Source organism: Bos taurus, chromosome 23, assembly GCF_002263795.3.
Source record: "Bos taurus isolate L1 Dominette 01449 registration number 42190680 breed Hereford chromosome 23, ARS-UCD2.0, whole genome shotgun sequence".
In the NCBI taxonomy this organism is placed as follows: domain Eukaryota; kingdom Metazoa; phylum Chordata; class Mammalia; order Artiodactyla; family Bovidae; genus Bos; species Bos taurus.
The window spans coordinates 50,551,673-50,564,876 of record NC_037350.1 but is presented as its reverse complement, the minus strand read 5'-3'; the positions used below and the strand labels follow the sequence as shown (position 1 = coordinate 50,564,876).

Genomic DNA, 13,204 nt, shown 5'->3' with positions numbered 1-13,204 from the left:
CAGTGGCTGCATCTTTTTATATTCCCACTAGCAGCGCACAGAGGTTCGTTTCTCCACATCCTTGCTGACACTGGTTGTTTTCTGTATTTTTGATAGTTTCCAACCTAATGGATGTGAGATGATTCAGCCAACTTTTTTTTTTTTTTTATAATTAATTTTATTTTATTTTTAAACTTTACATAATTGTATTAGTTTTGCTAAATATCAAAATGAATCCACCACAGGTATACATGTGTTCCCCATCCTGAACCCTCCTCCCTCCTCCCTCCCCATACCATCCCTCTGGGTCGTCCCAGTGCACCAGCCCCAAGCATCCAGTATCGTGCATTGAACCTGGATTGGCATCTCGTTTCATACATGATATTTTACATGTTTCAATGCCATTCTCCAAAATCTTCCCACCCTCTCCCTCTCCCACAGAGTCCATAAGACTGTTCTATACATCAGTGTCTCTTTTGCTGTCTCGTATACAGAGTTATCGTTACCATCTTTCTAAATTCCATATATATGCGTTAGTATACTGTATTGGTGTTTTTCCTTCTGGCTTACTTCACTCTGTATAATAGGCTCCAGTTTCATCCACCTCATTAGAACTGATTCGTATGTATTCTTTTTAATGGCTGAGTAATACTCCATTGTGTATATGTACCACAGCTTTCTTATCCATTCATCTGCTGATGGACATCTAGGTTGCTTCCATGTCCTGGCTATTATAAACAGTGCTGCGATGAACACTGGGGTACACGTGTCTCTTTCCCTTCTGGTTTCCTCAGTGTGTATGCCCAGCAGTGGGATTGCTGGATCATAAGGCAGTTCCATTTCCAGTTTTTTAAGGAATCTCCACACTGTTCTCCATAGTGGCTGTACTAGTTTGCATTCCCACCAACAGTGTAAGAGGGTTCCCTTTTCTCCACACCCTCTCCAGCATTTATTATTTGTAGACTTTTGGATTGCAGCCATTCTGACTGGTGTGAAATGGTACCTCATAGTGGTTTTGATTTGCATTTCTCTGATAATAAGTGATGTTGAGCATCTTTTCATGTGTTTGTTAGCCATCTGTATGTCTTCTTTAGAGAAATGTCTATTTAGATCTTTGGCCCATTTTTTGATTGGGTCATTTATTTTTCTGGAGTTGAGCTGTAGGAGTTGCTTGTATATTTTTGAGATTAGTTGTTTGTCGGTTGCTTCATTTGCTATTATTTTCTCCCATTCTGAAGGCTGTCTTTTCACCTTGCTAATAGTTTCCTTTGATGTGCAGAAGCTTTTAAGTTTAATTAGGTCCCATTTGTTTATTTTTACTTTTATTTCCAATATTCTGGGAGGTGGGTCATAGAGGATCCTGCTGTGATGTATGTCAGAGAGTGTTTTGCCTATGTTCTCCTCTAGGAGTTTTATAGTTTCTGGTCTTACGTTGAGATCTTTAATCCATTTTGAGTTTATTTTTGTATATGGTGTTAGAAAGTGTTCTAGTTTCATTCTTTTACAAGTGGTTGACCAGAGTTCCCAGCACCACTTGTTAAAGAGATTGTCTTTAATCCATTGTATATTCTTGCCTCCTTTGTCAAAGATAAGGTGTCCATATGTGCGTGGATTTACCTCTGGGCTTTCTATTTTGTTCCATTGATCTATATTTCTGTCTTTGTGCCAGTACCATACTGTCTTGATAACTGTGGCTTTGTAGTAGAGCCTGAAGTCAGGTAGGTTGATTCCTCCAGTTCCATTTTTCTTTCTCAAGATCGCTTTGGCTATTCGAGGTTTTTTGTATTTCCATACAAATTGTGAAATTATTTGTTCTAGCTCTGTGAAGAATACTGTTGGTAGCTTGATAGGGATTGCATTGAATCTATAAATTGCTTTGGGTAGTATACTCATTTTCACTATATTGATTCTTCCAATCCATGAACATGGTATATTTCTCCATCTATTAGTGTCCTCTTTGATTTCTTTCACCAGTGTTTTATAGTTTTCTATATATAGGTCTTTAGTTTCTTTAGGTAGATATATTCCTAAGTATTTTATTCTTTTCGTTGCAATGGTGAATGGAATTGTTTCCTTAATTTCTCTTTCTGTTTTCTCATTATTAGTGTATAGGAATGCAAGGGATTTCTGTGTGTTGATTTTATATCCTGCAACTTTACTATAGTCATTGATTATTTCTAGTAATTTTCTGGTGGAATCTTTAGGGTTTTCTATGTAGAGGATCATGTCATCTGCAAATAGTGAGAGTTTTACTTCTTCTTTTCCAATTTGGATTCCTTTTATTTCTTTTTCTGCTCTGATTGCTGTGGCCAAAACTTCCAAAACTATGTTGAATAGTAATGGTGAAAGTGGGCACCCTTGTCTTGTTCCTGACTTTAGAGGAAATGCTTTCAATTTTTCACCATTGAGGATAATGTTTGCTGTGGGTTTGTCATATATAGCTTTTATTATGTTGAGGTATGTTCCTTCTATTCCTGCTTTCTGGAGAGTTTTTATCATAAATGGGTGTTGAATTTTGTCAAAGGCTTTCTCTGCATCTATTGAGATAATCATATGGTTTTTATTTTTCAATTTGTTAATGTGGTGTATTACATTGATTGATTTGCGGATATTGAAGAATCCTTGCATCCCTGGGATAAAGCCCACTTGGTCATGGTGTATGATCTTTTTAATGTGTTGTTGGATTCTGATTGCTAGAATTTTGTTTAGGATTTTTGCATCTATGTTCATCAGTGATATTGGCCTGTAGTTTTCTTTTTTTGTGGGATCTTTGTCAGGTTTTGGTATTAGGGTGATGGTGGCCTCATAGAATGAGTTTGGAAGTTTACCTTCCTCTGCAATTTTCTCGAAGAGTTTGAGCAGGATAGGTGTTAGCTCTTTTCTAAATTTTTGGTAGAATTCAGCTGTGAAGCCGTCTGGACCTGGGCTTTTGTTTGCTGGAAGATTTTTGATTACAGTTTCAATTTCCATGCTTGTGATGGGTCTGTTAAGGTTTTCTATTTCTTCCTGGTTGAGTTTTGGAAAGTTGTACTTTTCTAAGAATTTGTCCATTTCTTCCTCGTTGTCCATTTTATTGGCATATAATTGTTGATAATAGTCTCTTATGATCCTTTGTATTTCTGTGTTGTCTGTTGTGATCTCTCCATTTTCGTTTCTAATTTTATTGATTTGATTTTTCTCCCTTTGTTTCTTGATGAGTCTGGCTAATGGTTTGTCAATTTTATTTATCCTTTCAAAGAACCAGCTTTTGGCTTTGTTGATTTTTGCTATGGTCTCTTTTGTTTCTTTTGCATTTATTTCTGCCCTAATTTTTAAGATTTCTTTCCTTCTACTAACCCTGGGGTTCTTCATTTCTTCCTTTTCTAGTTGCTTTAGGTGTAGAGTTAGGTTATTTATTTGACTTTTTTCTTGTTTCTTGAGGTGTGCCTGTATTGCTATGAACTTTCCCCTTAGGACTGCTTTTACTGTGTCCCACAGGTTTTGGGTTGTTGTGTTTTCATTTTCATTCGTTTCTATGCAAATTTTGATTTCTTTTTTGATTTCTTCTGTGATTTGTTGGTTATTCAGCAGCGTGTTGTTCAGCCTCCATATGTTGGAATTTTTAATAGTTTTTCTCCTGTAATTGAGATCTAATCTTACTGCATTATGGTCAGAAAAGATGCTTGGAATGATTTCTATTTTTTTGAATTTACCAAGGCTAGCTTTATGGCCCAGGATGTGATCTATCCTGGAGAAGGTTCCATGTGCGCTTGAGAAAAAGGTGAAATTCATTGTTTTGGGGTGAAATGTCCTATAGATATCAATTAGGTCTAACTGGTCTATTGTATCGTTTAAAGTTTGTGTTTCCTTGTTAATTTTCTGTTTAGTTGATCTATCCATAGGTGTGAGTGGGCTATTAAAGTCTCCCACTATTATTGTGTTATTGTTAATTTCTCCTTTCATACTTGTTAGCATTTGTCTTACATACTGCGGTGCTCCTGTGTTGGGTGCATATATATTTATAATTGTTATATCTTCTTCTTGGATTGATCCTTTGATCATTATGTAGTGACCTTCTTTGTCTCTTTTCACAGCCTTTGTTTTAAAGTCTATTTTATCTGATATGAGTATTGCTACTCCTGCTTTCTTTTGGTCCCTATTTGCATGGAAAATCTTTTTCCAGCCCTTCACTTTCAGTCTGTATGTGTCCCCTGTTTTGAGGTGGGTCTCCTGTAGACAACATATGTAGGGGTCTTGTTTTTGTATCCATTCAGCCAGTCTTTGTCTTTTGGTTGGGGCATTCAACCCATTTACGTTTGAGGTAATTACTGATAAGTATGATCCCGTTGCCATTTACTTTATTGTTTTGGGTTCGAACTTATACACCGTTTTTGTGTTTCCTGTCTAGAGAATATCCTTTAGTATTTGTTGGAGAGCTGGTTTGGTGGTGCAGAATTCTCTCAGCTTTTGCTTGTCTGAGAAGCTTTTGATTTCTCCTTCATACTTGAATGAAATCCTTGCTGGGTACAATAATCTGGGCTGTAGGTTATTTTCTTTCATCATTTTAAGTATGTCTTGCCATTCCCTCCTGGCTTGAAGAGTTTCTATTGAAAGATCAGCTGTTATCCTTATGGGAATTCCCTTGTGTGTTATTTGTTGTTTTTCCCTTGCTGCTTTTAATATTTGTTCTTTGTGTTTGATCTTTGTTAATTTGATTAATATGTGTCTTGGGGTGTTTCGCCTTGGGTTTATCCTGTTTGGGATTCTCTGGGTTTCTTGGACTTGGGTGATTATTTCCTTCCCCAGTTTAGGGAAGTTTTCAACTATTATCTCCTCAAGTATTTTCTCATGGTCTTTCTTTTTGTCTTCTTCTTCTGGAACCCCTATGATTCGAATGTTGTAGCGTTTAATATTGTCCTGGAGGTCTCTGAGATTGTCCTCATTTCTTTTAATTCGTTTTTCTTTTATTCTCTCTGATTCATTTATTTCTACCATTCTATCTTCTAATTCACTAATCCTATCTTCTGCCTCTGTTATTCTACTATTTGTTGCCTCCAGAGTGTTTTTAATTTCATTTATTGCATTATTCATTATATATTGACTCTTTTTTATTTCTTCTAGGTCCTTGTTAAACCTTTCTTGAATCTTCTCAATCCTTGTCTCCATGCTATTTATCTGTGATTCCATTTTAATTTCAAGATTTTGGATCAGTTTCACTATCATTATTTGGAATTCTTTATCAGGTAGATTCCCTATCTCTTCCTCTTTTGTTTGGTTTGGTGGGCATTTATCCTGTTCCTTTATCTGCTGGCTATTCCTCTGTCTCTTCATCTTGTTTAAATTGCTGAGTTTGGGGTGTCCTTTCTGTATTCTGGCAGTTTGTGGAGTTCTCTTTATTGTGGCTTTTCCTTGCTGTGTGTGGGTTTGTACAGGTGGCTTGTCAAGGTTTCCTGGTTAGGGAAGCTTGTGTCGGTGTTCTGATGGGTGGAGCTGTATTTCTTCTCTTTGTTCAGTCGCGCTGTGGGGAGGGAGGGAGGGATGCTGCAAACAAATAACACTGGCGTGCGCTCGCAGTGCCTCAGCCACACTGGGTCTGCCCCCGCTCATGGCGCGTGTAGCCTGCCTGCCCACACTGCTCGGGCTCTAGGTTGTTCCGCCGGGAACAATCCGAGGCTGGCCCTGGGCTGCATGTACCTCCCAGGTCCAAGCCGCTCAGGTTCAGGCACTCGGGTAGTCCTCAGAGGCGCAGACTCAGTTGGGCCTGAGTTTTGTGCTCTTCCCAGGTCCGAGCAGCTCAAGTGATGAGGTGTTTGGTGAGCGCCAATGCTGCGACTTATCGCCTCCCCACCACTCGGTTATCTGGGTGTAAAACCGGCGCACCTTCTCAGGCAGATGTTAACCGTCCAGACCCCCAAGAAGTTTTAGTTAGCAAAGAAGCCTGCTTACAGTTTTATAGATAATGTCTCTCTGGGGCTGCGATTGCCCCCTTCCGGCTCTGGCTGCCTGTCACCGGAGGGGGAAGGTCTGCAGCCAGCTATCTCTGTTCAATTCTTTGTTCCGTGCGCGGGCCTGGCGGTGTCTTAGGTTGGGGCTGGCTTTTCGCGTGGTAGATATCCCACAGTCTGGTTTGCTAGCCCAAATTATTTTGCTCAGATAGTGCTCAGGGTATTCAGGCCAGATTCTTACTCTCAGCGATGCAGCCCGCGCTGCGCCTCCCTGCCCAGCCCCCGCTTGCTAATGGCGCGTGCAGGCGTCTGCGCTGCTTCTCCGCTGGGGGAGTTACCGTAGGACTTGCAATCTTCGAGTTTTAATTGTTTATTTATTTTTTCTCCCTGTTATGTTGCCCTCTGTGCTTCCAAAGCTCGGCACAGATTCGGCAGTGAGAAGGTTTCCTGGTGTTTGGAAACTTCTCTCTTTTTAAGACTCCCTTCCCGGGACGGAACTCCGTCCCTCCCTCTTTTGTCTCTTTTTTTGTCTTTTATATTTTTTCCTACCTCCTTTCGAAGAGTTGGATTGCTTTTCTGGGTTCCTGATGTCCTCTGCCGGCATTCAGAAGTTGTTTTGTGGAATTTACTCGACGTTTAAATGCTCTTTTGATGAATTTGTGGGGGAGAAAGTGTTCTCCCCATCCTACTCCTCCGCCATCTTGGCTCCTCCCTCTCAGCCAACTTTTAAAGAAGAAAATTTCAAGTGGTGGCATAGGATAAATAATTTTACTTAAGCATTTGGAATAGAGTCCTGCCCCTTTACCAGGCTGTACTTTTTTCTCTTCCTTTCAGTCTAGATATACTACTAATCTCTGTGTGTTTCTTTCTAATTAGATGAGTCTTCAAAATATACCATACACAGCAGTTCTGGCATTCAGATTGGCGACAGTAATTACATGGAGATTGGTGGAATGAGTTCATCGGTGCTCGACAGCACATACATGAACTTGAAAGAAGAGCCGGCTTCTAAGTACCAAGCTATCTTTGGTAAGATGCCCTTGAAGGACTCATCCTACAGCAACCTTGAACCTTCTCACCTAATTATTTCTCTGATTACTCTCCCTGAAGATGCCGTATTGCTCCTCATGTAATTTCCATAGAAGTGCTTTGTAACTTATTTATGTGTACCGAGGACGTAATTAGAGTATCTAATTCACGGGTTTGCTATGAAAGTGAAATGAGTCAATGCAAATAAGGCGCTTACGCACTGCCTGGCCCATAGTAAGGTCTAGAGAAGTGTTAGACACATCAGCATCATCAACATGGCCGCCCAGACCCAGGAGCTCATCAGGCCCTCAGCAAAAGGGATTCCGTAAAAGACAGAAGACTATGCCCTCAGCTGCACTTGCATAATAAAAATTAGAGGGCTTTCTCACATGGGGTTCCACTATACAGCCTCATAACATTAATCCCAAAACACGACCTGGGAAAAACGGTGTGATTTAAGAACCCAGCTTCCTAATTAACCCCAGGATTGGCATTCTTTTTTTAATCAAGGGCCAGAGAGTAAATGTTTCCGGCTTCGCTGGCCATCTCTGTTGTAGCTCCTCAATTGACACCACTTCCATGAGGGCCTCCCTGGTGGCTCAGGTGATAAAAAACTCGCCTGCAGTGTGGGAGACCTGGGCCAGATCCCTGGTTTGGGAAGATCCCCTGGAGGAGGGCATGGCAACCCACTCCAGTCTTTTTCCCCGGAGAATCCCCATGGACAGAGGAGCCTGGTGGGCTGCAATCCTGGGACCGCAGAGCCGGACAGGACTGAGCGACTGAGCAGAGCACACAGCACAGCTGACCCCGCAGCACACCAGTAGCCTCAGGCAGCAGGTGCACGGATGGGTGTGGCCACGTTCTAATAAAACTTTGTTTAAGACATGCAGTGGGCCACGTGTGGCTCACAGGCCATAGTTGGCCAAAGTGAAAGTGAAGTCGTGTCCGACTCTGCGACCCCTGAACTGTAGCCTGCCAGGCTCCTCTGTCCATGGGATTTTCCAGGCAAGAATACTGGAGTGGGTTGCCCCATCTAATCCTCTCAAAGCCAGTCTTTAATGCACTAGAGCAGAGGTTCCTAAGGTTTGGGGTGACAGGGTACCTTTGAGAACCTGCTGGAGCCCAGGGTCCCTCTCCTGGTGAAGCACTGAGACTCTGGCCGGGAGGCTGACACCTGGTGGTGACGGTCAGAGCTGCACTGCGGGAGCCGAGGAAAGAATGGGTGTTCTGCGGGGGCATGAGGTGTCTCTATTATTCCGCTTACTGAACATCACGGAATATGGCTTGTTTGTGGTGGTGTGGTGGTTATATACTTCTGTTTGCTTCATTTTATTATTTTTATGAAGGCCTGAGAGGAAGGAACCAGTAGGGAGAGAGGGGTTACGGCTCTAGGAGAAAGGAGGACTGAGTGGGGCAGGGGAAGGATGAGCCCAGAAATACTGCACCCGTGAAAAGACAGTGCAATCAAAGAGTTTCCACGCAGTGGTCTCAGTGTCCCGGACCAAGTAAGAGGAATGCACACCGCTGGGGGAAGGTATCCTGAGTTGAGTGACCTTAATTCTGGCCAGATGTAACCAGAAAAGGCCCAAAAGGAACGAAAATGGTGTTTTCCCCCTTGACGTCGGAAAGTGTAAACAGGAGCTGTGGCTCAGCTGGTACGGAACAGCCTAGCAGCCGAGGGGGCCGCTCCCAGGAGGAAGCAGGTCCTCACGTGGGCTGGTGGACAGGTGAGGGTCATCCAGGGAGCCGACAGCCAGAGCGTGGGGAAGTTAACCTTTCTTACTGACTCCTGGTACTCTCTACTTTATGCAGGTGTTTGAAGCCAGATGTTCACCTGGCCATAGCTCAATGCCTTCTCCTCTTTTCTGTTTGGCAGATAATACCACTAGTCTGACTGATAAACACCTGGACCCGGTCAGGGAGAATCTGGGGAGACACTGGAAAAACTGTGCCCGTAAGCTGGGTTTCTCTGAATCTCAGATCGATGAAATTGACCACGACTATGAGCGAGATGGACTGAAAGAAAAGGTTTACCAGATGCTCCAAAAGTGGCTGATGCGGGCCGGCAGCAAGGGGGCCACAGTGGGAAAGCTGGCCTGTGCGCTCTACCTGTGCTCGCGGATAGACCTGGTCAACTGCTTGATCCGCATCAGCCAGAGCTAAGCCCACAGGGGCTCCTGCGGCGGGGCCACCTCCTCCCCAGTGAAAGCCTGCTGCCTGCGGCGATTCGGACTTCTTTTCTCCCTGACACAGGGGGTGCTGTGTCTGCGTAAAAATCACTTCCTGCCTTTCACAGCTGGAGGATGGAAAAGGGACCCGACAGCAAACCACCCGCTATGCAGGACGACCTATTCGTGGCCAAGGCCCAACCCAACAAGAAGCCTAATTGGGCTCTGAAAAGGAGAGAGTTGAAAAGATCATTTTTTTCTTTCATATTATCCCATAATCTTCATGCTATTCATTCTGGTTTCTGGGAGTTTTGTTTGAGCAAGGAAAAAAAAAAATTCGGAGAACATAACTTAAATCAGCTTTCTAATTTTACACTGTCTTCTCCACATAGGCGCCTGTTATAACCAAAGTCAAAAAAAAAATTCTCATCCAGTCGGATAGCGGAAAACTGGAGGGGGAGACGGTCCTGAGCTGTGGGAGGGGGCAGGGTGATTCCTTTCCCAGATGGATCCCTTGTGACCACTGTTCTCTAAATTCCAAACAGGTTTTAATCAGTGTCAGAGGCAAAATGCAGACAATGTTTTAATAGACTAATTAAAATAAAATTTTGTACCTCAAATAGAAGCCACTGAAATGATGTGTTTGTATAAACGAAACGGTGTGAGATTCTCCATGGTGACTTTACCACGTGGGTCGGCGTTTCCTTTTCACCTGGCTACTGGCAGGAGAGGGGAAGCTGGGGAGAAAAGAGCTTTCCTGACCGTGCATTTTGACTTTCAAAATGCAACACCCACGGGCCCGAGAGTCTAAGCACTGCTGTCCCGCACACCTGGCTCAGGGGCCTTTCCTTCAGCCCCTACTGTCTAAACACTGGACCGAAGAGGGCTAAGTTTACACCTGAGGAGTTTGGATACTAGGCCCAAACGCCACAAGAACACTCGTCTTGGGCAGGAATCAACGAAGTGGGACGACACCGACTACAATACGAGAAAGAAGGCAACCTGTTCTTGGCTCCGAGAAAGGTATCCAGACCCTGAGGTTGATACTCGTGACACCCACTCCCAGGCCGCAGACCCTGGTCAGCAGAGTCCCCGCCTGTCGCTGTCGTGATAATCTTTGCTGTGGGTCAACACGGTGAAGTTAGATCTTCAGCAACACGAAAAGGAGTTATTTCTCACAAGACATTTTAAATAGTTTAAAAAGCTTTTCTAATTACAGTAATTAAGTAAATAGGATAGGTCTCTATACGGTCAAGGTGTGAGAAGCATCTGATTACAAAGAAATCACTGAAGGACTAGTTCTATGGTGTAATCCAGACACAGGCCTCTGAAATCAAGCAGGCATTAGTTCCACTCTGGCCGTGCACCTGGGGCCTGCTTCCTGACCTTTCCCAGCCTCAGTTTATCTGTAAATAGGGTGCTAGGACATAAGGTAGGTGTGAGGATTAAAATTAAGATGATGCATCTCATTTTAGGTGCCTGGCGCAAAAAAGTTAAAGATGTTTTTTGATGTAGACCATGTTTAAAGTCTATTGAATTTGTTACAATATTGCTTCTGTTTTTATGTTTTGGTGTAGAGGCATGTGGGATCCTATCTCCCCCATCAGGGGTTGAACCCACACCCCTTTGCATTGGAAGGCAAAGTCTTAACCACCAGGGAAGTCCTTAAAAATAGTATTTTTAAAATTAGTTTTTATTGGAGTATGCCGGAGTCCAGCTCCAGCAGCCAGGGATTCAACCTGAAGAGATGGACGGTGTCGGCGATGATGATGTAGCCTCTGACTCATAGTATGGAGTGACATGTTTATTTCAAGCTTCAGGTTCTCTTTTATACTTTGACAAAAGCATTAGGTCAAAGGTTTGACATTTTTAGTTTCCCCCACCCAGATTTACTATACTCAATTTGGGATTACATTGTAACTCATGCTACATTCCTCAGTTTCTTATCTTTCTAAATCCTGTTTGCCCCTAGCATCTTAAGATCATTATCTCCTAAAAAGGCTTCTAGCTATTCCTAATTAATCCTAAACCCAGCAAACTTCTTTTGCCATAAACATTCCCCTCACAAACAGGTCTCAGATGATAATCCTTCCCATGGCCTCAAGCTGCCTACTTGCTCATCCTGGGATATTCTTTGTAAAGATCCTTGAACAAATGTCAATGGTTATTTTATAGATTATTTTCTGGGCACAACTGTAGAAGGCTTTGTGCTTTCTCATGCTTCTCTCAAGCACCTTAACATTCTTTCCAGCCAACTCAACCAAAGAAAGGAAAGAACAAGTCAGAATCTCAAGGCCTAACTCCTTCATCCTGGGGCCGTGCCTGCAAGATGAGGAGAGGGGGCTGGGGCCATGCCTCCATTTTGTCAGTAATGCCTAAAGAGGCTCCCAACAGGAGTATAGTTGATTTATAATGCTTTGTTAGTTTCAGATGTACAGCAAAGTGAATGTTAAACATATATCCACTCTTTTTTAGATTCTTTTATAGATTCTTTAGGTCCTTATAGACTGTTGAGTTCTCTGTTAAAACAGTAGGTTTTTATTAGTTGACATCAATAGCCTTAGCCTAAGACCTCAGCACTACCATTTTTGCTGACCAGTAGGATAACTAGTGTTAAAATTGTAGAATTATTTTTAACCCTCAACATCTCTGACAAGAAATCCCAATCAACATTTCATAAAAAAAATAAGGAAATGTTGACCCCACCCAAGATTCTGAAAGTCAAACAACAGTAGCTGGAACATTACATATTTCTCTTTCCTTCTGTGCAGGAAATTGATGCGACAGCTTTATGTTGAAAAAACATTTTATCATAGTATTTAAATCAAACCTCCCTTTACTGCCAAGAAACTCCCATGGGTCAAGGAGGACACTGCGGGTAAAACAATGTCCTATGGCTGTAACACCAGGAAGCACTGTGCAATCCACTCCACTGTTACAATGGAAGGGTGTCCAGAAGAAGTAATATAAAATGCAAGGAAGCTGCTGGAATCTCCAAATCAAGACAAGGCTAAACAGCAGCCACCGATATGCGGTTGTTTTCTGTTAAGGGAGAGAGTGAAGTGAAGTGAAGTCGCTCAGTCGTGTCCGACTCTTTCAACCCCATGGACTGTAGCCTATCAGGCTCTTCCGTCCATGGGATTTTCCAGGCAAGAGTGCTGGAGTGGATTGCCATTTCCTTCTCCAGGGGATCTTCCCAACCCAGGAATTGAACCCGGGTCTCCTGCATTGCAGGCAGACGCTGGAGAGAGTAGCCACAATCAAAAGGTATTGTTTTTTATTTTCCCTATGGAACCTTCAGCTGCAAATACTGTTTATAATCTTTAAAGACTGAACTGGTCGTAAGAAGCACACACACTCAACAGTGGTGAAATACACATAAAATCTGCCATCTCAACCGTCTTTAAGTGCACAGCCCTAGCACATTCACACTGTTTGCCGCCACGTTCCTGCAAAACTGAGGCTCTGCCCCCATTAGACACTAACCCTGCCCCCGGCCCAGCCCGACACCCACCTGCTTCCCACCTGGGCCGCAGGGGCCTCACTGATCTGGACTCACACGCGACTCCGTTTACAACCGAGCCTGCAGTCCTCGCCGATCCCCCGCCCCGGAGGCGGCCAGGGACCCCACGCGGACACAACCCCCATCCTCCGCACCTGGCGCCCCTCTCTGCTCCCGCCACAGCGCCGAGAAGCGGGAGCCCCGGCCTGTCTGCGGGATTCATCGGAGGCTCCGGCTTAGCTCTCGAGGCCCGGCCCCCCGCCCGCACCGCTCTCCAGCCGCCGCTGGCCCTCCCTAATCTCCAGGATCCCCGAGGGCAGGGGCCCTAGCGCGTGTGGGCCGGTGTAAAAACGCACAAAGCAAACCCCAGTCCCCTCCAGCTGTCAGGCTGGCGGCCCTGAGCCCACTCCTCCGCGAGGGCGAGACGCCGGTCACCGTTAGGCTACAGGTGACACCCAGGGGAGACGCTCTGTGCCGGTGTCCCCGGGAACCGCGAGCACAGGGGCGGCGAGGGATCGCCTGGACACCCTTGGTCTCCAGCTCAGCGCCCAGATTGCCCCGCGCATGCGTGCTCGGGGCGGAAGGGGTCGAGCTCGGGGCGG

General features: G+C 44.1%; 1 protein-coding gene across 3 annotated transcripts in view; it reads left to right on the top strand.

The window, feature by feature from the left end:
* RIPK1 (receptor interacting serine/threonine kinase 1) overlaps nt 1–9,725 on the top strand; it is a 33,739-nt gene extending 24,014 nt beyond the window's left edge. For 2 of the 3 annotated variants that reach the window (XM_005223843.4, XM_005223844.5), the window contains exons 10-11: nt 6,780–6,932; nt 8,809–9,725. In XM_005223843.4, the coding sequence (XP_005223900.1) occupies nt 6,780–6,932; nt 8,809–9,095 (440 nt within the window). In that variant the 3' untranslated portion in view covers nt 9,096–9,725. 3 annotated transcript variants of the gene reach the window in all.
* Nucleotides 9,726–13,204: the final 3,479 nt, after the last annotated feature.